Below are 26,779 nucleotides of genomic sequence, written 5' to 3'. Positions count from 1 at the left end.
CTCTTAGATGTCCGAATACCTGCAGTACTCCAACATCGCCACAAGGAAATGTGCGTACGCCAAGTTGGAACCTGAAGTGGAGCCAATAACATCGCTTAACTCACAATAGGCCACTCATATGGAATCCATATTTATTTATACTGCTGTCTGTTTCGTGTATGTGTACTATTTATTAACTGTGTTTTATTGTATTTATTGTGTCTGTATTTTTAACAACTACCTGTTGAGCCAAAGACAAATTTCCACATTTGTGGACAATAAAGTCATATTATTATTATTATTAAGTACTTTTCCATGTCAAAGACCGTTTTTATAAATGTGAACTTTGGCGTGGATTTGAGTGTATGCACATTCTAACACCAAATCTGTGCGTAGTCAGCAGGGTCTTACATGCAGCAGTCTGTGACACACAGACCCGCCTGATGAAGCTGCTGCAGCTGGACACGGTCAAGCTCATGGTCAACAACAAGGAGGTGCGGTCATGTGGCATGAACAGAAAGTGACCTCGTCATGAACAGTAAAAATGTGGAGCTGGTTGGGTTGGCCAATAAAATTTAAAGAGGCCAACAGCTCAATTACCAGTGTTATAGATGTGAAATCTGAGAACTGTATAAGGTGCACCATATTGGAATATGTGTGTGTAGTATGAACCCGCTTTGAACCCGCCTCCCGCCGTCTCCTCCTCTTCCTCCCTTCTGGGACTCTGTCCTCGTTCTGTCCTGGCTGCACCCCTGGGCGGGGCTGTAGGGGGGCGTGTGTGGGGGGGGGGGGGGGGGCGTGTCTACGTGCGGGCCCTCCTCTTGTCGTCGAAGAGGCTGCGCAGTGTGTAGACCTGGGTCAGGGCCACGCCCACCATCACCAGCAGGTTGACGCAGGACCAGAAGGACACGCGCCACAGGTTGTCCTCCAGCAGGTTCCTGTCCCGCGCCTCAAACGCGCGCAGCAGCGTCTGCATCTGCCGGCTGCGCTCCAGCCGCCTGTGCACAGACTCCACCGACTCCTGCAGGCAGAGGGGGGCGTCAGTGAGAGGGCCGTCGGGAGCGGGGCAGGGGAGAGGGGAGAGGAAGGTGCCCATTGGACAGGAGAGAGGGAGATGGGGTAGAGTAGGATGGGGATAGGAGGAGGGGATTGGACAGGCAGTGGAGAGGACAGACACAGATGAGGTGAAGAAGACAAAGAGGGAGGAGCATGTGGGAGTGGGCAGGAATCTTTCACAGGTAGGAAGTAATGACGCTGACAGGGCCAGAACTCAGCCTGGGGGGGGGGGGGGGGGGGCTTGTATCCCAGCATGGTCTCCGGCTCGACAATGCCGGCCCACTCGTCGTCACCGCCAGCGTCGCCCCCCTGGCCCTCCAAGATGATCTCGAAGAACACCATCTTCTCCGAGAAGCGGCTGAAGCTGTTGTCAAAGCAGATCTGGTAGTCTGGTGGGCTCTACCCTGCAGCAGGAACCAATCAGAGGGGGGTGGGATGTCACAGACCAATCGGAGAGACAGGGGGACGCTCAGGGACTGACAGGGCGGGTCGTGTTTGGGGATGAAGCAAGGGGACTCATGTGTGGATGCCGTCGGACCTTCGGAACTCTGACGTCAGCTGGTAGCCATGGGGCGAGATGATAGTGAAGTCCACATCCATGCCTGCACCTGCTATCAGCTGCAAAGAGACGTACAGGTACTACGACTGTATACATACACACACACACACCGACATACAGACACACACACACACATACACACCGACATCCGACACACAGACACACACACACCGACACACACCTTTGCACATACACACACACACACACACACACATATGTCAACAGACAGATAGACATGAATGGACACACACACACAAAGACACGTGAACAGTCAGACACACACACATACACACATGCACAAGCACAGAGATGGGCAAAGATACATCAAAATGTATCTTGTTAAAAAATACAAAATACCCCTCAAATAAATGTATCAAAATAAAATACAAAATACTGGTGCCAGAAAATGTATCAAGATAAAGTACATGTATTTTGTATTTTCAAAATACAGGAAAATACATTTGTAACTTTGGGCATTCTGAATTCGTACAAAATGGGAGATCATTCAGATTTTTATAATGTACACAAGGCTCTGGTGAGAGTTTGAACCCTACAGGAAGTAGAATCCTACTGTATCTAAGCAAAATTGCCAAAAACAAAAAAAAAAACACAACAAAAAAATACTGAAAATGTCTTGTACTACATGTAGAAATTTGCTTTCTGGCCAATGCAAAGACATGCCAGAGCGAGGCTGTCGAGCGGATGCGTAGGGTAGGCTGAGGTCCTGGAGGTAGGTCGGGGCAGTCTTTTTTGCTGCAGAAAAGGTGAGGGTCAGGGTTTTGAAGCGGATCCTGGCTGTGACCAGGAGCCAGTGGAAGGATCTCAGTAAAGGGGTGATGCGGGAGGACTTTGGGAGGTTGTAGATCAGCCTAGTAGCTGCATTGGATGAGCTGCAGTGGCTGAATGGTGCAGGCTGGGAGGCCTGCAAGGAGGGCATTACAATAGGGAGGCGGGAGAGCAAAGTGGCCTGGACAAGGAAAGGAAAGGGCGAATCCTCCTGATTCTGAAGAGGAGGAATCGACAGGAGGGTGTTGTCTGGGAGATGTAATCGGTGAAGTCCAGCCTTGTCAATTGTGACACCCAGGCTCTTCACAGAAGTGGAGGAAGTTACTGTGGTGCCGTCGACAGAAATGGAGAGTTATTGAAGAGGAGAGGTCCTGGCCGGGATGAACAGCAGATCGGTCTTGTCCAGGGTAAGCTTGAGGTGGTTGGAGGCCATCCATCTGGAGATGTCAGCCAGGCATGCAGAGACCTTTTAATTGACGTGGGGGGTGGAGGGAGGAAGAGAAAAGATTAGTTGAGTGTCATCAGCATAGTAGTGATATGAGAAACCATGTGAATTAATGACTGAACCAAGTGAGTTGGTGTAGATGGAGAAGAGGAGAGGTCCCAATACAGAGCCCTGGGGGACACCAGTAGTGAGGGGAGTGGGTATGGAGGTGGAGCCTTTCCAGTAGACCTGGGAAGATCTATTGTTCAGGTAGGACTTGAACCAGGAAAGGGCGGTTCCAGAGATGCCAATCTTCGAGAGCTTGACGATGAGCAACTGGTGATTGATGGTATCAAACGCAGCGGAGAGGTCAAGGAGGATCAGGACCGAAATGATTATTTCTCAGAAAATAATAATTTTACTTTTATTTTAATTAATTTCTCTGGCTCTCCCTTCCACATATTCAAAAAATGAGGTCGGTTTGTTGTGATGTGGTAGGAACAGTAAGGAGGTAGAAAAGAAAATAAGTGGGACAAAAGTTCCAGTGGTTGATGTTTTTACATTTTTCATGTATTTCATGAGATTTAATTCAACTTCTGTCTATTTAAATGAGGCTATATAATGTGTAAGTACAAGTTTTTAATCAGTCAGACAGTTTTAATGAGTGGAATGTATTTGTGAGCTATGTGTCTAGAGGTACTGTATGTTGTATATGATTTAACTAGTATACTTAAGCTGTTAAATGAAATAATAGAATATCGAATGGCTGTAATTACAAATACTAGATCAAGTTTTGAATTTCACTGAATGGAGGGGACTGTTATGTAATCAACAGGGAAAGCAGTTGGTTAATTTCATAACACTGGGACATGTCTCCAGCTAGCCTGAAGTACAGCTGAAAAGATAAAATTTACACTCAGTTTTCCATCGTGCCTCTGTAATGTAGTGCACTGTGGGACTGTTACCGTTGTTTCAGTAAAAGTTGTCAAAGTTGATTCTCTGTCAGTCCTCTCCATTCAATGAATCAACAGGGAGCCAGATGGCTGTTCCAGGCACATAATATCTCCCCATAATATTTCCCCATCACTACTGTGAGAAAAAAATGTGCAGAAGGGGTGAAACCTGCAACACAATAATTTCAAAAGCAATAAATACAGGAACCAGCTTTGGACAAACAGCACGCATCCAAACTAAAAAGAATGAGCCCCCCTCTGCAGCCACACACCTGCATTTAAAGCCTGCTGATCAGAGCAGGTGTGGCTCATCAACCAATAGCTGGGTCAGGGTGGGACTCCCTGTCCAACACATCTCTGCTCTTCCTCACTTTACAACCCAGTCAGACTTCAAACAGTCTCATGTCTCACTCATGCTGGTCTAAAGTCAGACGGAGTGTGACTGTAACCATGCGCTCTTCATTATGATTGAATGCGCTGGCAGACTGCTGTCAGAAACATTGGGTTTAGTTTCCTCTGATTACTGTTCCAGAGTGCATCATTGTCATCAATATTTTGTGGACACAATGCTAACACGTTTGTGTTTTTCGTAAACAAAACGCGTTACAGTGTTACATGGTTTCGTAATGAATTTATGCGTTTCGTAGCACAGAAAGCATTCTATCCATGAAAAAATGTCTGTTACATTCGGCGCCCCATAGGAATATCTAGATGCAGGACCCCGACGCAAGCCGGTATTTATTGACATAAAACTGGACTTGCATAAAGCTACATACTGAAATATTTGTGCTGGGAGTTGTAACAAATAAACCTGCTCGGGAGGCATCAAATATAATAACTGTCTTGCTGTTATTCTTATTCAGGACTCGGTGACCCTCTGGCTGCTAGACTGCTTCTCCAGCCTCTGGGCTAGATTACCTACCATTTCACAGTATTTTAAAGCAAAAAAATTGTAGTCTGGTCAAGGAGTAGGCTACTTGGTTTAAAAAATCATGAAAAGGGGGTACGTAAGCCAATAAAGGTTGAGAATCACTGTTGGAAAGGCCGCTCCTCTGCGCATGCGTCGTGCAGAACTTCCCGTAAACTTCTGAGAACGGATGCTGTAGCTAAGTACCTCAGAGAAGTCCTGCGTGTTACGTGTGCGTCATTTCCCTGAATATGAGTCATACTTTGTTAATCACGCTATTTCTTTTTAGTTCGCCCCTTTCGAAGATATATCTCAGTATTGTTATGGTTCATAGGTGTCCTCTCGAACATTGAAGTGAAACACGTTCGTTCCTTATAGCAAAAGGAGTTTACTGCCGGCGCACTGATTAAGCATTTATAACTGCGGCAGTCAAGTTCGTTTATATCACCCGTTGTTAATCCCCTATCTGTTAGCATACAAATGCAAAGGTAGCTAGAATTATTATGCTACATCTGACGTAGTTATTGTGTGTGTATGATGTTCGTTGGGGTTCGTGAGTTGTAACTAGCCTGATAGCCGTATTTGCGGTAAATTCCCTGGAGCCTCGTACTCACTTTGTTGTTAACCCGTATAGCCACTAGAGGGCGATGTTGGATTAGATTTGTTCATTTAAGTGCTGTAATGGCTATGCAAGTTATCTGTTTTAACGCAGCAAGGTTCATGTAATTATTATTATTGTAAATAAGTTGAATCATTGTATGTAGCTTCACAATATGCTATTTTAAGGTAAATGTGGGTTTTTGTTATTTACTTTTATTTCAGACCACACTGATACATACAATCAAAGGCGATCTGTACCCGCCTGTGCCTTGCTGTGCTGTTAACCAAATTAAATCACTGGATTGCATTTGATGGACTACTGTGTGTTCTGACCGACACCCCAAGAAGATACCCATCACAAATTTGCCACATCATATACAGTCCAACTAGTCACCACCATTCTACAATCACTGCTCTACAGAATGAATGGGCACAAATTCCCACAGAAACACTCCAAAATCTTGTGGAAAGAAGAGTGGAAGCTGTTATAGCTGCAAAAGGGGGACCAACTCCATATTAAAGTATATGTATTTGAATACAATGTCATTACAATCTAATGGTCAGACGTCCGAATACTTTTGTCATATACATATAGTGTATATATATATAAAATATACACATACGTCAGTGGCGTGCCGTGAAGCACTGCTTGCCTAACCTTTTCCTTCCTACGCGAAAATTAATGTCAAAGGTAGGTATATCTCTTAAGAGTGATCATTTTCTACGTAATATATGTACAATACACGATCTACTATTGTCTATTTTAATACATTTCGCTGTGCTTTTCTGCCGAGAATAAACAGTGCTTGCCTACAGCTCGTTAAACTCAACGGCGGTTCTATTCAGCTGACGTCATGTGTCCCGGATTCGGACTGATCGCACACGCGGTCTTAGATGGATGAAATGGCAGCAGCTACAGTGGCCACAGCTCCCGGCAACGTTGACGTGTAACCAAGAGCCCGAACAGCTGCTTTGTGTGAGGGATCTGTATCATGCCGAGACAATACCCTTTGCCGAACACACGGTGCAAAGCAAGTCCCAGGGTCGTTTAATTTGTGACAACATACACCGAACGTTTGTCCATCATTACCGTTTTCAAACCAAGCCTATCGCCATTTATTTTTCACCCCCGTTCTATTGTGCTTGTGTCTGCGCCAACCTTCACAAGTTTTGCTTCCATGCTCCATCTATTTGAATGCATGCTAGTGTATTGTGCAGTAATCGACTGATACAGTCGCCGCAAATACTTCCTCACACCACCTCCAGAACCAGCACTGGATCCACACCTGAACCGAGTTTGCCTCATATATATCATATACAGTAAGACGTAAGTAAGAACCCAGCCCAGCTCACATGACAGTAAGAATCCAGTCTAAGCTGTGAGCAGCTGTTTGTGCATGTTGGGCGCATTCCTGTGGTATGTGACAGTATGAACATTCATGATATACTAAAGCAGTTTGGGTTCATGCCAGATGGCAGATTCAAAGGAAAGATAATTGGTAACAACCGGTCAGGTGACATTCTGTTCCTCAAGTTCAGTGAAAAACAAAGTATAATATTGTATCTCTGCTGAGCTCCACAGAGGAAGCACAGAGGAATCACTAAAGTAAACCTGTAAGTGTCTGTGTAGAGAAGACTCCTGCCTGTATAATACAAGAACAGCAGCTACCTGTGTAGGGTGAGTCGGTCAGAACGGTGTTCTAAGAACCAACAACTGCTTCATGAAATCTGTGAAGTTCAAGGGAAACAAAATCAATCTTCCTCTCTCCTGTCCCACAGAGGATTCTGGCACTCTGAATTTGGATTTGATACTTTCAACCAAAAATATTTTTAGAGTCTCTAACTGTAGATGGAAATATTATTCTTTTAGAACCATAAAGATGATGGCTCTTATTAGAATGTTAAATCTAATTTGAAACCATGTATTCTCCTTTAGCTTTTAGGTTTCTAAAATGTCACGTCGGTTTCTGTCTAGAGAAGTTACCAATATACAGAAATTTGACATCATGACATGATAACGACAAAACAATGAAGATTTAAGAAGGCAGTCAAAGATGTCAGTGGTTGTTTGTGTGTTGGGTGCAGTCCTGTATTATGTCAAAATATGTTTTTTTAGTTTTTCTGCCAATATTTTTTCAGTGTCCTTGTGTTATACCATTAGTATTTTAAATGCAACTGCATATGTATAGTCATTTTTTCATTTTGGGGGGAATAAATTGTCAGAAGATTGTAATTAAGTTGAGGCAAGAAGGTGCTTGTGTCCAGGAAGTATTTGTAATGCAAAATGTAATGCGTTCATACTGCTCAAGACAAGGAAGTCTTTTCTATGGGGTAATGGAATGCCTGTGTCCCCATGTCAGCATTGCTGTTGGTACAACTGCACTTTGCTTGTGATTGTCTCCTTTTGGGATTTTTAACTTAATGGTGATTAAGTTTAGGCAAATGATGGTGTTTTCTCTTTCATTATTTCTGTACATTACAGGTTTTCTCTGTATTTTCTCCTTCCAGTTGTTAATGCAAATTGTTTTGAGTAAAGATTTGGTTTCACTTTTTTTGGTTTGCGGGTGTTTTTTGTTGCTCTGTCTGCTGTGTAGCTCATGATTTTAGTTTAGCTGAGTTTACAGAGGTTTTTATCAGCTGGCTCCAGGGGTCTCTGTCTCTGGGCTCATTCCCTGCTGTGATGCAGTGGTAGGATTTGCATTTGAAAAACTCATTCTGAAATATATTTTTTATGTATCCAATACTGTCACTGTGTGTTTTTTCTTCAAAGTTTTGATGGCTAGAGTTGATTTATTGTCCCACATTGTTGTAACAAGCTGAATGCTCCAATATTATTGTTGATGTCTGAGCTGAGATGCTTAATATAAACTGGAGATAATGTGGGAGTCCCCCGCCTTGGGGAAATAATTTGTTTCTGTATATTGTTTGTATAATGGATCTTCTGCATTATTGCAGAATGGTTTAAAATTACATAATTTTTGTAAATTTTGTTCTTGTGTTTTTTTCTCTGCTCAACATATCTTACAAGAATGTTGCCAAATATAGCTGCAAGCAGCAATGAGGGGGCCAAGCAGCGAAGCAGGCCAGAGTTGCCGTGGCAATGTGATGTTATTACGTTCTGGCATAACTATAAGCATTCACAAGCAGTTCATGTGAAATATAAATCCCAATTTAAGAACAGTTATCAGCTAAAATACTTTTTTGGTAATTACAGCGAAATAATACCACCAAATTTTGTGTGCATCCCCCGAATGGAGTCCCAAGTCCATGTACCAAGTTTGTTTTTGATACGTGAAAGTGTTGCAGAGATATGAGCTCACCTCCTGTTTGGCGGCTTCGCCGCTGATTTCAATTGGCTGTGTTGGGCGAACACTTTCGAAAATGAAAAATCCATTCAATAACTTTAGTGAGGATTGGTCTGAAGATCATGTGTGCCAAATTTGGTGAAGATTGGACAAAATTTGTAACCTTTTTGTGAAACTTTTTTCGTGTTTCTGACCTAATCCAACCGGACGGCTTTATCGAGAAGGTTGACATCACAAATTGGCATGTGTCTTGTGAGTGTCCACAGTTTTACCAGACACAGCTAATATGTTCCAAATCCCAAAAAATTCAACAGTTACATTTTTGCTTATTACAGCGCCACGTAGAGGCCAAATGCCACCAAATTTCTTGTGCCTTCCCCCAATGGGGTGTCAAGTCCACGTATAAAGTTTTGTTTTGATATGTGAAAGCATTGCAAAGATATGAGCTCAGTTCCTGTTTGGCGGCTTTGCCATGGATTTTGATCAGCTATAACGGGCGAACGCTTTCGAAAATAAAAAATCCATTCCATAATTCCATTCCATTTTTCGTGTTTTCAAAAAAATCCAATATAGCGGAAAATCCAATATGGCCGAAATTGATGTCATAGGGTGCGTTGAACTTGGCTTGACACAAGGCTTCCAACGGTACCTCATTTTTGAAAATCGGACAAACTGTTCAAAAGTTACATGTGTAAACACAGGTCCAACTTTGACCTGTTGGTGGCGCTAGAGCGCTCGTGGTGCAGATATGAAACCAGACGGTTATATGGGCTGCCATAGACTTCAACGACGGAAGAAAGATGTTTAATAAGAAGAAGAAAGGGTAGAAACACAATGGGTGCCTCACAGCTTCGCTGCTTGACCCCCAAAAATATTGCGGTTATCACAATATCACAGTGTTGGGTGCAAATTTGACCTTCGCCTTTTTGCAAAGTAACTGGAAACCAGGAATGGAGTGTAGAAAAAAGTAGTATGAGAATTTCTTTCTTTAATACTTTTATTAATATAAAATTTTATTTCTTTTAAGCGAATTTGTTGATCTCTTAATCATGTCTACCTTTTTGGCAGACAGTTTTTTTTGTTCCAAGGTTTCATGAAAGAAAATGAAGAAAACTATGAACAATTAGCCTTTACTGACCCCGTGTAGCATAGTTCCCCTTGGTGTAGATATCTTTCATAACACAACAAAACTGAAAGCTTTTTTACATTTCACAAGACATGTTTTAAAGCTGTGGCGGTTGAAGTAAGAATATTAGTGCACCAAAATAAATCTAAATGTTTATTTCTTTTGCAATGGGAGACTAAATTAGTCTAAACCGCTCCCTAAAACACGCATTCTTGTTTCGTTGGTTGACAGGTGATGCATTGCTAGATTGAATGCTAGATAGATGCTAGCTAGATGTTAACGCTTGTGTGCGCTCTTAATATTCTGCATACTCCCCTTATCCTTAGCGTCAAAAATGCCCCGCCTTCACCACACCCCTATGATAAAGTCTCCGAATTGAATTTTAAACCCCAAATCTATTTTGTTTGAAGAAACAACCTGTCACTCATCAACAACTTTGTGAATAACTGTGTTTTCCTAATTCACAGTGCAGAGAGACTTTATTTCTTCCGTGTACACCACTCGATTTTAGTACAAAACACATGCAAAAATTAATTTTGTTTTTCTGTTGTTGATGTCTTCTTCTTATTATTATTATTATTAATTATTATGTTATGGATATTATGGCTTCAGCAAGAGAGAGCACATGAATAGCCCAAGAAATCAGTACATGACAACCATGAAGATTTCAGTGCATTTTACTGAAAGGAAATACAGCAATAACATTCGTGAACTTTTTGGGAAGCATAGTCATAACTTTCTCGAACTTTTATTTTAGGAACCATTAGCACGAAGCACATGTCTGTGTGTTTGTGTCTGTGTGTCTGTCTATTTCTCTATTTAGCACATGTATGACAGTATGCAGGTTTGCCAGTTTGCCTGCCCCGGCTGCAGCCTCAGGTGGATGTCAGCTGAGATGTGCAGCACTTTTATAACATTATGACCCCTAACCATAATCCTAACCCTAACCCCTGACTCTATTCCCTGTGAGAAAACAGTGTTCTCCTGCTAGAAATGTTGTTGATTTTATTTCGTTTTAAATGGTGTGTGAAACTGAGTCAGGTGCGGGTAGGGGAGGGGCATGCTGCACATACATTCTCTCTTTCTCACTCCGTGTGTGTATGAGAGAGTGTGTGTGTTAGGGGTGGAGCCGAATCCGAAAACGGTATTCGGCAAAGCACAAATAGTTTTGATCCCTATGACAACACAAAGCATTGGTGTCATTTACACTGGGGACACGTCCCCACCACTTTTTGTCGTGGCCCATTTCGTCCCCACCACTTTTTGAAAGCCTTTGCACGTTGAACCCATCGTTGTCCCCAGCACTTTTCAAAACAAACTGACGCCCATGACAAAAAGGTTAATGGGAATTGAAAATGTGTGAAGCAATTTACAGTTGACAGCATCTTTAACAAGTTTCGACTTGATTGCTTGCTTCATTTGTTTAGATAACTGGGACAGTAAATGAGATTGACCTGGTCGAAGATGATCGAAATATGGAGAGTGAAAGCTGAAGTTAACTGATAATCAAAGACACCGTAATGGCACACTCATCAAGTAAGTGATTTAATTGTGTTCTGCAAACATGTAATATTTCCAAATGTCATATACGTCCTTACACACCAGGTCGTATGGCAGGAAATCAGTTACAGGTATAAAAAAAAATGGAAACATAATCATAGACATTTATGATTTTTGTTGCCCTTGCGGTGGTGAGTCAAGAGTCAAGAGAGATTTTATTGTCAGTCCATCCAGATACAGTATACAGTAGGGCTGAAAAAACGTTTCCCTGGGACCCATCATGCTACATTCAATCAAGTGAATAAATACACAAGACTATAAATAGACAATAACAAGACATACATAGACAATAACAATGGTGTACATACAGGTGTTGGAAATAAAACGTAGCGCTCGTTTAGGCGTTGCTGCAATTATGATGTAACGCATCTTGTCAGGTTGCGGTCAGAGTTAGTTGGAGAGGGGTTAGTTTTTTGACTGAAATTCATTTCCAATAGGAAGGAAATTAATATTCATCAAAATGGCTGCAGCTACCTGGTTTTCTGAACGATGGAAACTGCCGATGTAGGGTTCTGACGAGACAACTTGATACAAAACGACGATTTCTTTGATGGATATTTAAAACTGACAAATGAAGTTGGAGCAACTGTTCTCTAATGTCAAATTAAAATATTTTAAAGTGCTGCCTTTCCATTTAGGCATTCCTAGCTGGAAAATTTCTGAACTGTTTAGTTGCATCTAACATGTAAAGTGGTTAAAGAAAAACAAAAATCGAGATTTGGACACAACCAGAAAACATGACTTGACTTCATAAAAAGTCATTACCCCATATTATGCTAATATATCTACCTTGTCCATATTAAAATAAATTAATGTGAACTGCTATAATGTGTATCTTGTTGCTGTTATCGAGATAGGATAACCATAGATTTTAGCAGTTGATTTAGTCACAAAAAGTTATGTACCATGTCATGCCCTACGATTGGCTGAAATTCCGTTCGCGATGCTACATACGGACCATATTTCCAAATGAGGGCGGTAACACTGATGCTCAGCATGCTTTAATGTATGTTTCATTATGTTAGTTCATTTCTTTTAAACTGGCATTCAATGTTACTTTTTAATTTTAAGCACCCTAGCGTCTCTTATTTACATTACATTAAAGGCGTTTAGCAAATGCTGATATCCAGAGCGACTTGCATAAGTTACAGTTTTTTTTTAAACAATCTTATCCATGTATACAACTGTGTATTCACTGAGGCAATTACGGGTTAAGTGTTGTGCCCAAGGGTAAAACAGCAGTGCCTCAGCAGGGAATCAAACCAGCAAACTTTCAATTATAAGTCTTGCTCCTTAAGCACTATGCTACACTGCCACAATTTCACATCTTTATAGGTCATATATATCTCCTACACACTCCATTTACAAACTTCATGAATAATACCACAGGAGGGTTGAAGATGTAAGTTGTGTTTGTGGTATTGTGGGGGATATGGAGTATTTAGGTACTGAAGCATTCCCTTTCCACCTCTGTACAGCTGGAGAGGATTTTGCTGAGCAGCAACCTGCTGATCTGAGATCAGCTACTCTCCATCCCTTCATCACAGCCCAGACTGGAGGCAATGCTGTGGTACCCCAGCTTGTCAGAAACAATATTACGGGTGATCTAAATATTACTATAAACATCAGTTCTGAAGACAAAGGTAAGGAAGGTTTTTTATCATTGTTTAGCCATTATTAATCCACCATGCATAAGATCAAAGTCTGCCCCATCCATGACCTAAAGTCTGTCAAGGAAATGGATTGTTTCTCTGAATGGAACCCATAAGGTGCTCACACTTTCATGCATGTTGGATTGATAGAGCACATAGTTTTTCTTTTGGGATGTCATTTTTTTCTGGAGTGTGCACATTAGTGTAACCTTGTGTATGTAGCATTTCCTCTTGAAAGTTGTAGAATGCTCTGCTTGTAAAACCAGCTCCACTCTTTGCAGGTGTTAAGCACAGAGGAGAGCAGGAGTTGAATAAATGCCCAGAGTAAGTGTCAATTCAACAGTCTCCCCCCAATTTCCACACATCCCTATCCTTTTACAAAAATGTTCTAATTAGGGCAACCATACCCTGAGATTATACATAGAAGACCAGTCACCAGTCATGTCATGCTAAATGCAGCTCCATCTGATACATACGTGTGAGAAGAGGGAATTACACTGTTTCAGACATCCCCTCACTGCTGCCCTCTGTCTGTCAGGGAGCCCTCACTGGGTGCTGGAGCTGCAGCCGGTGGTGACTGCACTGGGAGGAGGCACAGTGCTGAGGCCAGCTCTGTCTACACACAAGAAGAGCAGGGACACAGCAGCCATGGCATGGACTGTACTGAGAAAGACCAGGGAGACAGACAGGTAATGCAAGCTACTTATTCACCTGCATTCTATATTCACTTATTCACTGATCTCTCTGCACATCTACTTACCGAAAGGTTTCTGCTAGGGTTAAGATTCACAAAGAAAGGCAGGACAAGGGGTCCTCCAGGAGAGGGTTGGGAAATGCTTATCTATGGCACTGATCAGACACTTGATAATGCTATATGTTAGCTGAAATTCTAATATTTGAAAATTCAATAAAATGATTTGTATATCAAAGAAATCTAGAGACAATTGCTCCTGAGAAGAAACACCTTTGCCTGAAGCACCCATAATTTCTATCATAATGGATTTTCTGCCATTTTGATTTTTTGCAAAATTTACCAAAAATCTCCTAGACTGATGTATTGATATGAGATTTTCACAAATGTGTTATGGAGATGTTATTTGCAGTTCACAGTGCCAAATAAATATTTTTATGGAAATATGCATGAAATGCAGCTTGTAAATAATATGCCTGTCAGGACACAGGACTTACACACAGACCAAGCGAACTCAGGTTCAAAATGGTTTATTAAGAATCGCAGGGCTAGTTCATGGTGGCAGAACAGGCAGGGTCAAAAACTGGGAAGGCAGGCAGATCAGGCAACCAAGCCAGGGCGGCGGGCAGGGACGAAACACAAGGAAACAGTAAAGAAAAGCACATGGGCGACACTGACAGCTAGGGAGAACACCAAAACAGCTAGGGGGCGGGAGCCCTGACAATATTAAGCTCCCCCTCCCTCTGCCTCATCTCTGTTCCCATGATAAATTCATGCACTTGTGTTTTGTAATCCAGTAATGTATTTTTTCATCTGCTTGTCATTTTTAAACCAGAAATGCTGCCCTTCCCCCAGCAGGTCAGTGCTCTTTGAGCTAGTAAAGTAAGTAAGTTGTGAGTGTGAATCAACGTGGGAGAAGTTGGTAGCTAGTGAGTTACTTTTGACTTCTACCAATTAAGTTGTAAAAATAAAAATTTTAAGAATTGTAGCATGTTAATATCTGACATTTCATAAGCTCAATACTTTTAGTCCAACAGTTGTGTTATCTGATAGCTAGATGATGTAACCACTTGAAGTAGGTTATGTTGCCATCGTTTATAGCTAGCTAAATAGCTGTTGCTGCCCTGCAATACCACTTGGTGCATTCTCACTTGAAACTTCCCTTTGAGAAGAACTGACAGCTATACAGTTATTTAGAAAAGTTAAGGTCAGCTCCCTATAAATTTAAATGGAATATAAACATACATTTGATGCTTCCTGGGAAATGTATTTTTGTATTTTCAAAATACGAAATATTGTGTTTTATTTTGATATATATTTTTTTCTTACCAGTAGTTCATTTTGGTACATTCATTGTACGGGTATTTTCCAAATGTGGTAACATACACTATGATGTATTAATGTTATGCAGTATCTGCCAAAATGTCTCAACATTGATCACTGTGAAGAACAGCCAACAGAAATATGGTACATATGTCTCCCATATAGCTATAAATATTTATTTACATTTATGAAGTCTACTATCTCGAATTTCACAAACTGTAATCCTGTCTCCTCTTAGACTGATCAAATCATCATTTGTCATTTGAACCCAGTTTATTTTTGAAAAACTTACTCATAAATTGTTTGTTCATGGGAAAAAAGTCTCAATGACCTAGCCAATCAATATTCTAAATTAACTCATAATATGTAAATGAGAATTTAAGTGGGAATCATTGTGCCTGTTATTATGTAATCTGGTACAAACCCCATCCCCATGCATTCCTCCAGAAGGTTTTGAATGCTTTTTCCCCTTTAGGCAATTTCCTGCTGTAGATTAGGCTCATCTCACTGTGATAACCTGTGCATTCATGCAGGAGCACTGAGGCTAGACCAATGCAATCCTCTGATGCACATGCATGCAGCTATTTTTTCACACTGCAAGTACCACAGTAGAGTGGTCACTCATTGGAGGATAGACTCCGCTCCACTGATGTAATCGGAGAAAACCACAGAGGCATGATGAATCACTACACTTACATTTACGTTTTTGACACCAATATATTGATTACAATTTTGTTCATGGCACTGTGTTTCTTTATGTTGTTGTTTCCAAGAGTATATATCTTCATATTCTCGTATTTATTGTGTGCTAGTTGTTTAACTGGTGTTTTTATTTTCTAACAGTCCGTGATTGTCAGTGCTGTACCCTTGTATTGCAATGATCAGGACCAGGAAGCAGAATACAGTAAGACATTTTCATTCTGTTTTTTGTACAAAACATTAGAGACTAACGTGAACAGCTTTCAATACTTCCCCATTTCTCTCTTAAATACATTTAGCAGTCACTAATGCACTGTTACTGTGTTTAATTATGTATAAAGACTGCAAATTCTTCAGCAACTGTCTGCTCTGAAAATGTCTCCCTATTTACAGAGAGATGTGCACAAAGAGTCCAAGAGAAGCTGAAATCCAGTCTGAAGGAGAGGTCTGAGTGCATAGTTGAAGGTGTTGCAACGTCGGGACGCTCCTCACGCTCCAAACGCACGCTCCTCAACAATATTTACACAGAGCTCTACATCACAGAGGGGGACAGTGAGAGGGTCAATAATGAACACGAGGTGTGGCAGATTGAGACAGCATCCAGGAAACAGACCAGACAAAACAATGCAATCAACTGCAATGACATCTTTAAACCCTTACCTGGACAAAAGACACCCATGAGAACTGTGCTGACAAAGGGGATTGCTGGCATTGGAAAAACAGTCTCTGTGCAGAAGTTCATTCTTGACTGGGCAGAAGGAAAAGCCAATCAGGATGTTTGTTTCATGTTTGTTCTTCCTTTTAGGGAGCTGAACTTGATTAAAGATGAACAATACAGTCTGCTTGAGCTTCTGCGTGACTTCCACCCTGAAACAAGAGGGATTGAAAACATCAAGTCTGATGTTTGCAAAGTTTTGTTCATCTTTGATGGTCTAGATGAAAGCAAACTTCCCTTAAATTTCCAGCACAACAAGGTATTATCTGATGTAACAAAGACATCCTCAGTGGACATGCTGTTGACAAACCTCATTAAGGAGAATCTGCTTCCCTCTGCTCTCCTCTGGATCACCTCCCGGCCAGCAGCAACCAATCGGATCCCTTCTGAGTATGTCCACCGGGTGACAGAGGTACGAGGGTTCAGTGACCCACAGAAGGAGGAGTACTTCAAGAAGAGATTCAGTGATGAGAACCAGGCCAGCAGAATTATCTCTCACATGAAATCATGCAGGAGTCTCTACATCATGTGTCACATACCAGTCTTCTGTTGGATTTCTGCTACTGTTCTGGAGCGACTGTTGGGTGAGTCTGACTGTGGAGAAATCCCTAAAACGCTGACTGGAATGTACACACACTTCCTGCTCATTCAGTCCAACATAAAGAATCAGAAATATCAGGGAAGAAATGAGACAGATCCACAAAAGCTTCTGGGGCTGGATAAATACATCATTCTGAAACTGGGGAAGCTGGCTTTTCAACACCTGGAAAATGGCAATCTCATGTTCTATGAAGAGGACCTGAGAGAGTGTGGCATTGATGTCACTGAAGCGTCAGTGTACTCTGGGGTGTGCACAGAAATCTTTAAAGAGGAGTCTGTGCTGTTTCAGAAGAAAGTGTACTGCTTTGTGCATCTGAGCATCCAGGAGTATCTGGCTGCTTTGTATGTACTTCACTCAAATGCAGTCAACAAGATAAAGGTATTGAAGAGGTTTTTCAGACGAATTTTCTCATTGACCGACCAGTCACTATATGACTTGCACAAGAAAGCTGTTCAGAAGGCCTTGGAGAGTAAGAATGGGCACCTGGACCTCTTCCTGCGATTTCTTCTTGGCCTCTCACTGGATTCCAATCAGAACCTTCTCAAAGGCCTTCTGACACAGACAAGAAGTAACTCAGAGAGCATCAAGAAAACAGTCACGTACATCAAGGAGTTGAAGAGGGATGATCCATCCCCAGAGAGGTGCATCAATCTGTTCCACTGTCTGGCTGAACTGAATGATGATTCGCTTATGAAAGAGGTCCAAAAGTACCTGAGCTCAGAAAGTCATGAAAGGATCTCACCTGCACACTGCTCTGCCCTGGCCTATATGCTCCTGATGTCAGAGGAGGTGCTGGATGAGTTTGACCTGAGGAAATACAACACCTCAGACGAGGGGCGCAGGAGACTGGTTCCAGCTGTGAGGTGCTGCAAAAAGGCTCTGTGAGTATTATTATGAGTATCACCGTTCTAATATACCATGGTTATCCTGAAAACATGTGTGTTAGAATGTCACACAGTACATTTAGACATACCATGTCAACATAAAGGCTAATTTAAAATCTCCTTTAATTCTACTTTCATCACTGAAACTATTGCAGAATTACAAGATCTACCGTGGTCATTCTGAGAACATATGTTAGAATTTGAATATGTACATTTAGACATACCTTAGAGACAGTTATCATAGAGGCAGGGTTAAAATTTCCTTCATTTCTCCTTTCACTGCTGAAACTATTGCAGAATCACAAAGTATATAATTAAATACAAACATTTTGTACAATTATATACATCATGTTAAATTCTTGTTATGGGCAATTGGTGTTGTAGACTGGTTTGAAAAGTGGGTTTGTCCTGGCCCTTTTATTTTGTGATGTATCTTTTGTTGAGTTATTGGAACTATTATTCCTAATCATTAGTTTCATGAATTTATGAAATGGATAAGATGTTTTAGTTTATAGTTTTTAGTTTTAACGGGACACTAACATTCTTAGAGTGTATAAAAATGTGTCACAGTGTGTCCATGTAGCTCAGACACTGAAGTAATAATAAATACTACATCTTTTCATTAACTGTTATGGTAATGTCATAAAATAATCCTGTGTTTAAAAGCCATTTAGTCTTTGAAGAGTAATGAGAAATGTGAGAAGATTGACACATCATCGCCTCCTTATCCTAAATACCATCACTCTCCTTGTCTGTTCTGAAAGCTGATTGACCAGCCCTAGTCCCACATAAAAACATCCTGCTGTTTCCTTGCCAGTGTTGCACCTGAGCTCTGACCTAGGATTCGGAGTTGAGAAGGAGATTTGAGAGTCTCTCACCACAGTGACAGGCAGATTTGAGCTTGTGAGAGCATGTTGGCAATCTCACTGATGGGAACGCTGGTTTGTGGGGATGGAAGCAGCAGCAGCAGGTGGCTGGGTTATCAGGAACCTCAGGAGTAGCAGAGAGTCTCACATCAGCAGCACTGCAGGCAGACGCAGTAGCAGTGATGGAGGATTTAGTCCTGGGAGGAGGACCAACACTTCCACAGACACGACACCACATCACCGCTCTTCACTGCTGGGAAGGCCACTGCTGTAAAAATCATTTAAAAAAAATTACATCAGTTGGACAAAACAAATGAAATGCTGCTAATATACTTTGATAAAAGTTACTAAATCTGTTTTTCAGTTTTTCAGGGTTTTCCTATACAAATGAGCAGGATCAGGTGGTTGCTTTTCTCTCAGACACATTTTGAAATTGAAATTCTTTTGTTATACTAACTATTTAGTCATAAATGTTTTTTTATGCTGCTGTCTTTTCAGGCTCAGTGAGTGTAATCTTGCAGAAGAGTCCTTTGAAATTGTGGCCTCAGCTCTGCAGTCAGCCACCTCACCCCTGAGAAAGCTGGACCTCAGCAAGAATAAGCTGGGGGAATCAGGAGGGAAGCTGCTGAGTGCTGCACTGCTGAGTCCAAACTGTAAACTACAGACTCTGGATGTGAGTTTCTGTCAGATGGGAAATTCAGGAGTGGAGCTGCTCTGTGCTGGACTGAGCAAAGTATCTACTCTGAGGTGAGAATATTCTCAAACATTTTGGTTGGCATATTATTATTTCCATTTGGACATGGATAAAAACAGCATTGACAGACATTAGCATATTTCTTCTTCCCTTAAGTACTTGATATTGGCATTCTCTCAGTCTGTCAGCTCTTTTATCGCAATTACTACCAGGGTAAATATGTATTCCACTACAGATTACAGAATACTTGACATAAAATGTAATTTGTAACATATTCCGTTATATTACTCACGATAAGTAACGTAATCTAAATACTTTGGATTACTCTCTGAACACTGCGTTTTTTAATTTTTAAAAATATGTAAGTAAAAGTGTGAATGTGGCATATAGCCTACTGGTTGGGTGATTCTCACGAACTATGTCCGAGTGATGTCAAAATCTAAATAGCTAAACTTGAGTTATGAAAGTTTTAAAAGGATGTGCACCAATATAATTCTGATTACCGATATGTTTTATGATGAAGGGAAAAGACTACTTAAAAGGTCTATTTTACTGAACTTTTCACATTTAGACAAACAGGTACATGAAATGATCAAAACAGTACATTAAAATTTCAGAATATTTTAATAGGCTTACTTGAAAGAGCAAGATGGAATCCCAGGAACATTCTTAATGGTTTTTTAAAGAATGTTCATCTGACTAAAGCCATGTTCACACTAGCTACATTTACATGCACACATTTTTTTCATTCAGAATGAAATCATTCCGATTGATGATTCTGAACATACGTTTACGTGAAAGCAATCAAATAGTTTGTGTGCATTTACATGTCACAAGCATACAATCTGAATAGACTGACATGCGCAAGATCCCGCATCCAGCATTCCCGTGTAGCCGTCTTCAAATATGGACATGCTGCGCAGGCTACTTTAGCCAAACTTTTCTCAATTTTAATAAAGCAACAATTCGAAGGAAACCTACTCTTCGTACAGATACTGAATGAGAGAAGGCGAGCAGAGGATGTTTTGTGCCGGGATACTGTGTCAGGTGTCAGGCACGGACTCAAACGCAGACGACGAGTGCTCAGCTTCCAGGCAGTTTTATTGGAATCATAGGACAAAAGCATAATGGCAGAACAGGCAGGGTCAAAACCAGGCAGGCAGTCCAAAGGCAAAGCAGGGATCAAAAAAACAGGAACAAGCAGGGTCAAACCGGGCAGCCAGGTAGATCAGGCAGTCAGGGCAAAACGGCAGGCAGAGACGAAGTCAAGGAACAGGCCAGGTCAGCACAGGAAACTCAAAACAGAATAACAGGCGGGAATGAGACAGGCAAAAGCCAAAAAAAAAAACCCACTGCAACAAACTGGCGACAAGCAGTGTAGATATAGGGCTGGGGTGACAAGGAGATGGGATGCAGGTGGGCAGGCAGGCAGGTGGAGGAGATCAGGTCATCAGGTGGGCGGGGACAGGGTGGAGAGCGGGGCAGGGCTGTAACACAAGGATAACAGTAAACAAAAGCACATGGACCACACTGACAGACAGGGAGAACACCAAAACAACAGCTAGGCGGCCGGAGTACTGACATACCATCCTGTACAAAACAATACCTTTGCTGCCCATCCCGTCCGCCAAAACAAGATGGATGTGGATGAAAGTCTGAAGCAAGGACTGGTGGGACAAGGTTGTCCTACATGCATTTACAGATCTGGAATGGAGAGACAACTTCAGGATGACACTACAGTCATTCATGAAGTTATGCTCAATGACGGAGGGGTACATGGCACCAGAGAAGGTTACATTTAGAGTTCCCATTGCTATCACAATGTGAGTTCCAATGTGGATAAGACCGAAAATGAGGATTGCCACCCGGACACAGAGATCGGATCTGATCACTTGCAATATATAATGCCAACAGTCAATCAGGAAGATCAGCTTCTGATCGGATATGCAAAAAATCGGATTTGGACTGACAGTGTGAATATAACATAAGGCTGGTTATTTTTAGAATGTTCACTTAGCATTGTTGTGGCTAACCTTTTGGCACCCCCATGTTAAGTCTATGGGCATTTCATCGCAGTTTCTAAAGAACTGTAAATATTAATTCAAAAACTGTACATTACACGCAAACATGAGTCAGAAAAGGCACGAGCCACCCTGAATACATTGTGAGTGAGAAAGGAGCAGCTTAACAATTTAATGTATAATATGAGTAGTGTAAAATTGTTGGAGTAATCACAGTCTTGTATATGTGAAGTTTCACTTGTTTTGTCATTGTATGTACTGGTTAGCTGGTTTGCTTTAATACTATACCTACTAGCCTACTAGCTAGCTGAATAGCTAACCCAGAGCAGCCAAAGTATGTAAGATAGCTAGCTAGCGATCAATATTAGCTTATGAAAAAGAGAACTTACTTCAAGATGCCTCTTCAGGTTAGAGGTTGATTCTCTTGAAGCGGATAGCAGTTTGGTTGCTGATGAAACTTTGTATGTAATTAGCATGTACTTAGTGTGTAACTTTGCATGTAAACTGAAGGCTGTCCTGAGTCCTTATTGGCTATGCCAAATCTCTCTTTGGAGGAACAGAGCAGGAGCAAGTATAAAGCTCAGTGGATTGAATTAGGCCCTGTAAGAGCCAAAAGATATATATACATGATTTTTTTGTGTTGTTTGATCTTTGTTATATTCTAATTGTATTTGTTTTATAGAATTCCTCAGATGCAGTGTGGATAAGTTGTCAGAGGTGTTATCTGTGATTGATTCACCAGCTCGTGCCTTTCATTTTCTGTGCTCCATTAGTCAGTCCTAAAAGTAATATTGTGTACATAGATTGGAAAGAAGATTTTTTAGATAATACATGGAGCAACAGTTGTTTGACGGGAAAGGTAATGAGAAGAGTATTGAGAGAGACAGTGAGAAAACTTCTGAGAAAATGATAAGAAAACACGGATAAGAAAAATTAATTCAGAAACAGTTTACATTCTAATTGTTTGTTGTTCAGTTATTCTTTTGTTTGAATAAATCGATTAATTTTCAAAAAAGGAAATGAATGGCCTCTCAAGTTTTAAAGTCGACATTACAGGCCCTTTGAGCTTTTTTGTAAATATAGATTACTGTTCAGGCCAATACTCTCACAGTACAGTTTGATGACTACGAATATTCCCCTTTGTACTAAATAACTGTAGAGTTTCGATGCAGGAAGTATGCATTTGGTGTCTTTATTGGGGTCCATTTCTCATTCACAGACTTTGTCATGTTGTAAGAAGAGCCTCTTCTCCCTTTTTTAGAATGGATCAGTGTTGTTTCAGTGACAATTCCTGTGATCTCGTGGCCTCAGTTCTCCACCAGTCAGCCAACTCCCAGCTGAGAGAGCTGGACTTCAGCAACAATAAGCTGGGAGAATCAGCAGTGAAGCTGCTCTGTGCTGGACTGAGGAGTCCAGTGTGTGATATACAGGCTTTGAGGTAAGCACTAATGCTTGTGATCTTTATCAGTGAATCATTTTATGCAGAAATAAAGAAATGTGTGTTATGAGTATTGTTGCAACTGTGCTATCATTGCTACTGTCAGCATTGTGGTGACAACATCAGCAGAGGTAGTGTTGCAGTCATTTGGAATATGCCAGACACATTGTGTATCAGTGCAACAGTGATGACTTGTGAATGAGTACTTGTGTCTGGATGTACATTCAGGGGTGTCACAGAGTTCATACAACAGATGGACTGAAGCCATGCAAATTGGAACAGACAAAATGGCCCCAAGTAGCTAATGTTTAAAACTTTGCCTGTTGATGTGTTTTTTTATAGTGTGTATCTCTCTGTATAATTGTATCGCTTTGTATTTCACATGGAAGAAATGATCCCCTGTGCCAATCCAGTAGCTACTGTAGTCTATGTGTCTTGAGAGCAGCTTTGGCCAGGGAATCCTATATACACCAGCACAGAGCAATGTCTGTCTCACTGCACATTACAAAAGCATTAAAAATGCATGCATTTATAACAGACCACTACTAGAGGAAATAATTGATACCTATTTACATAATGGCTTTAAATCTGCTCCTTTATCCTTAATATAAAACATGAGCTGGCTACAGTCATATGAACTGTTTTACTGTTGTGTCCAAGGACTTGGTCTAAAACTAAAGTCTGTTTTGCCCCCTCCACAGACTCTGTGGCTGTAAGCTTAATGAAAAGTCCTGTGAAAGTGTGATCTCAGCTCTACAGTCAGTCATCTCATCCCTGAGAGAGCTGGACCTAAGGAATAATAACCTGGGAGATTCAGGAGTGGAGCAGCTCTGTGCTTTACTGATGAGTCCAAACTGTAAAATTCAGACTTTGAGGTGAGTTATGCTGTCTGGTAATCGTTAAGATATAAATGTAAAGTAACTGAAAGTATTATTTAGTGAGAGAGAAAGAAATGTTTGTTACTTGAGGACGAATACCCCTGACTGCAGAGGGTAAAGATGCAGAGAAAAATCCAAGGGCTAAATTTAGATGGTGTTAATGACTGCTTCACTGCATAGTGGAAGACTGTCTACTTATTTCAGCATGGCAAGATCAGTAAAGGTTGACTGAGCTGCAGTTATCAAATATTGAAATAATAAAAAGACGAATATAAAATAGTATGTATTTTCAAGCGAATCACAGTGAGATTTTGTTAATGACAGTGATGGTGACAATGAACACAATTATTATAATGTGTTATGTCATATTTTATTTTGAGGATATATGAAAAGTTTCTTCAAACACAGTATGGGAAAGTTGAAGCACTGAGTGTAATTTCAAACTGAAGGCTGTTTCTGTTCATGGTGAGTCAGTTCACTCCTTGGAGGAACAGACAAGCATCAGATACAAAGCTACAAGGGCTGAATTAGGTCCAGGCTTTAATGTAAGGATTGTAGTTTAGTTCAAATCAATTTAATATAATTCAGTTGTGTAGTACATTTTTCAAAGGGATTTTGTCACAAAGCAGATTTACAGAGATCCCACCCCTCGACCCTCAATAGCAAGGGTACAGCAACAGTAGCTAGGAACTCCTTTGCTAATAGGAAGAAACCTTGAGCAGAACTCAACTCAAGAGGGAACCCCTCTGGTTGGCATTGGGCAGTTGAATTAGGGGTGTGGTGGGGAGGGAAGAGTCTGAGGAGGAGGGGATGGTCAGGTTGGTGGGAGTACTGGCTGGCTGGCTGGATTGCTGGGCCCAGTCAGACAGGAGAGCAGGTGAGGCATATGGAGCTTGCCCAGGGGAGCCGGGGTGGGCTGCTCCATCGTTCCTTGTATCTGAAGCTCCAGAAGGTTCTCCAGAGAGGGAAGGAGGGAGGAGAGAAGCCGTTAATAGAGAAATGTACATGAAAGGAGTGAGGATCAATAAGATGAGAGAGCGAGAGAGAGAGAGGAGATAAGAGTAGCCTGCGTGCAATAGGAAGCCCTGACAGAATAAGGCTATGGCAGCATAACTAAGGGATGGGAGGCAGAGGACCAGCACAGCCATGAGGGCAGACCTGAGGCTGTCACCACCAGATCACAGCAGGAACTGCAAAGCAGAGAGTTACTGTGCCATGATATAGAGGCAGCGCTGACAGCTCAGTCTACCAGAGACTCTGTCAGTCCCTCAACCCCCATCCCTCAACTAAAGGGATTCCTGAAAAACCATCACATTGTTCTCTCTGTGCAGTTGGAAGAGTATTAATTTTCTCCTTTGTACTGAGTATATTCAGAGTCTCAGTGCAGGAAGTGTGTGTTCAATGTCTTGATTGGGACCTTTTCTCATTCAGAGAAAAGTGTCTTGTTGTAAGAGCCTCTTTACCCTTGTAGAACTGATCATTGTCGTTTCAGTGACCAGTCCTGTGATCTGGTGGCCTCAGCTCTCCACCAGTCAGCCAACTCCCAGCTGAGAGAGCTGGACTTCAGCAACAATAAGCTGGGAGAATCAGCAGTGAAGCTGCTCTGTGCTGGACTGAGGAGTCCAGCGTGTGATATACAGGCTTTGAGGTAAGCACTAATGTTTATCACCTTCATCAGTGGATAATGTTGTAAATGCTTTAAATCTGTGCCATGCGGAGGTGCTCCTCCACTGATGTCAACCATGCATCTCTCAGGAACCTGACAAGCTGCAGGGTGTTCGGTGCAGTGTGAGGAGGGGATTGTGTTTGGCCTTCCATCCCCTTTCTCCACTGATATCACTTCACCTGTGAGGGTATAAAATACCTTAGCAATTTGCTGAATCTGTACATTGCCAACATCACTTGTCTCAGCTCGGCACTGACAGTGACACAGACTGTATCAGGCTGCGCAGATATTCATGTTATCAAGGAAGGTTTTTACAGATTGCAGTCAGTCCATACATTCTGTCCTGCATTCTGTCCTGCACTATATTCAGTCTTTCAGACACATTATGTAATTAACAGCAATACAGCAGGTTACCCAGCTACATTCAATGGCTCAGACGTCTGCGTTTTCTGCAGTTTCTAGCTCTGCCAATAATGTGCAATATGGGTAGGTACATACAGAACTAGCGGTCGACCGATATGGTTTTTTCAGGGCCGATACGATAATGATTATCTGTGCCAAAAAGAGGACGATAACCAGTATTTCAGGCCGATATTTGGATGCTTTTAACATGTTTTTTTTCGGTGTGAAAAGAAATAGGCTGTGACATGGACTTAATTACAAACCCTCTTTACCTAATCATGTTTTCAGGCATCAAGTTAAATAAAGAGCAAAAAGATCAAATGAAAATTCTTTCTCAATGATAAAAAGAAACTAAAAATAACAATAACTAAAATGTGCACCCATTTGGTTTTCTGAACATAAGTGGTTGGTTTTTGGTTTGGTTTTCTGAACATGTTAGTGGTACATGCAGTCCAATCACCCTAGTACTTACAGTCCAGTAGCACTCTTATTTTGGCTACGCAACAGACGCCTATTGTTATTTCAAAAGCATTCAATTATCAGACGAACGGTGGCAATCATTGTGTAAGAAATAAAGCGAATTTATACATCATTTAGGCTGCATTTTCACCATAAAGTATGAAATATAAAAACTAGCCTGTGTGTCCACGCTTTTTCTGAAGTTGTGGGGAGATTCTAGGAGCCCATTTGCTCATAAGTCATTTATGTTAAAAATGGACAGCTCATACAAAAGTAGGGTACCGTGTGTGATAAAGTTAGCGGAAATACTGTGAAGTGCAAACTGTGCTGCAAATTTTTTTTTTAATAACTCGACTTCCATGATGATCCTGCGCCCAAATGAAGAAACATCAAAGCGGCAAACGGGTATTTTCAGCTTTGCCGCGAGGTTCCGACATACAGTGCAACCGCAAGCAAGCTGAAGTTTAATTTCATGAGTGGTTGCTTAAATGACGACTGCAATTCAGAAGGGCTGTGCATTAGGGTAAATTTCTTT

General features: G+C 41.4%; 2 protein-coding genes and 1 pseudogene across 2 annotated transcripts; 2 read left to right on the top strand and 1 right to left on the bottom strand.

The window, feature by feature from the left end:
• Nucleotides 1-775: 775 nt before the first annotated feature.
• On the bottom strand, nucleotides 776-2,813 carry LOC118784613 (annotated as a pseudogene).
• A 4,034-nt stretch (nucleotides 2,814-6,847) lies between these two features.
• LOC118775558 (protein NLRC3-like) lies at nucleotides 6,848-17,821 on the top strand. The gene is made up of 7 exons (XM_036525541.1): nucleotides 6,848-6,942; nucleotides 11,123-11,231; nucleotides 12,734-12,898; nucleotides 13,189-13,231; nucleotides 13,446-13,596; nucleotides 15,765-15,825; nucleotides 16,014-17,821. Exons 2-7 carry the CDS (start codon nucleotides 11,216-11,218, stop codon nucleotides 17,819-17,821), a joined length of 2,244 nt encoding a protein of 747 aa, XP_036381434.1. The 5' UTR covers nucleotides 6,848-6,942; nucleotides 11,123-11,215.
• Nucleotides 17,822-18,762: 941 nt separating this feature from the next.
• Nucleotides 18,763-23,718, top strand: LOC118775568 (NACHT, LRR and PYD domains-containing protein 12-like). Its single transcript, XM_036525552.1, has 4 exons — nucleotides 18,763-18,956; nucleotides 19,185-19,433; nucleotides 22,663-22,839; nucleotides 23,541-23,718. Exons 1-4 carry the CDS (start codon nucleotides 18,772-18,774, stop codon nucleotides 23,716-23,718), a joined length of 789 nt encoding a protein of 262 aa, XP_036381445.1. The 5' UTR covers nucleotides 18,763-18,771.
• The last annotated feature ends 3,061 nt before the right edge of the window (nucleotides 23,719-26,779 follow it).

The sequence above is a fragment of the Megalops cyprinoides genome, chromosome 1 (genome assembly GCF_013368585.1).
Source record: "Megalops cyprinoides isolate fMegCyp1 chromosome 1, fMegCyp1.pri, whole genome shotgun sequence".
Lineage (NCBI taxonomy): Eukaryota > Metazoa > Chordata > Actinopteri > Elopiformes > Megalopidae > Megalops > Megalops cyprinoides.
The sequence above is the reverse complement of the archived record's forward strand: the minus strand, read 5'-3'. Positions and strand labels throughout refer to the sequence as shown.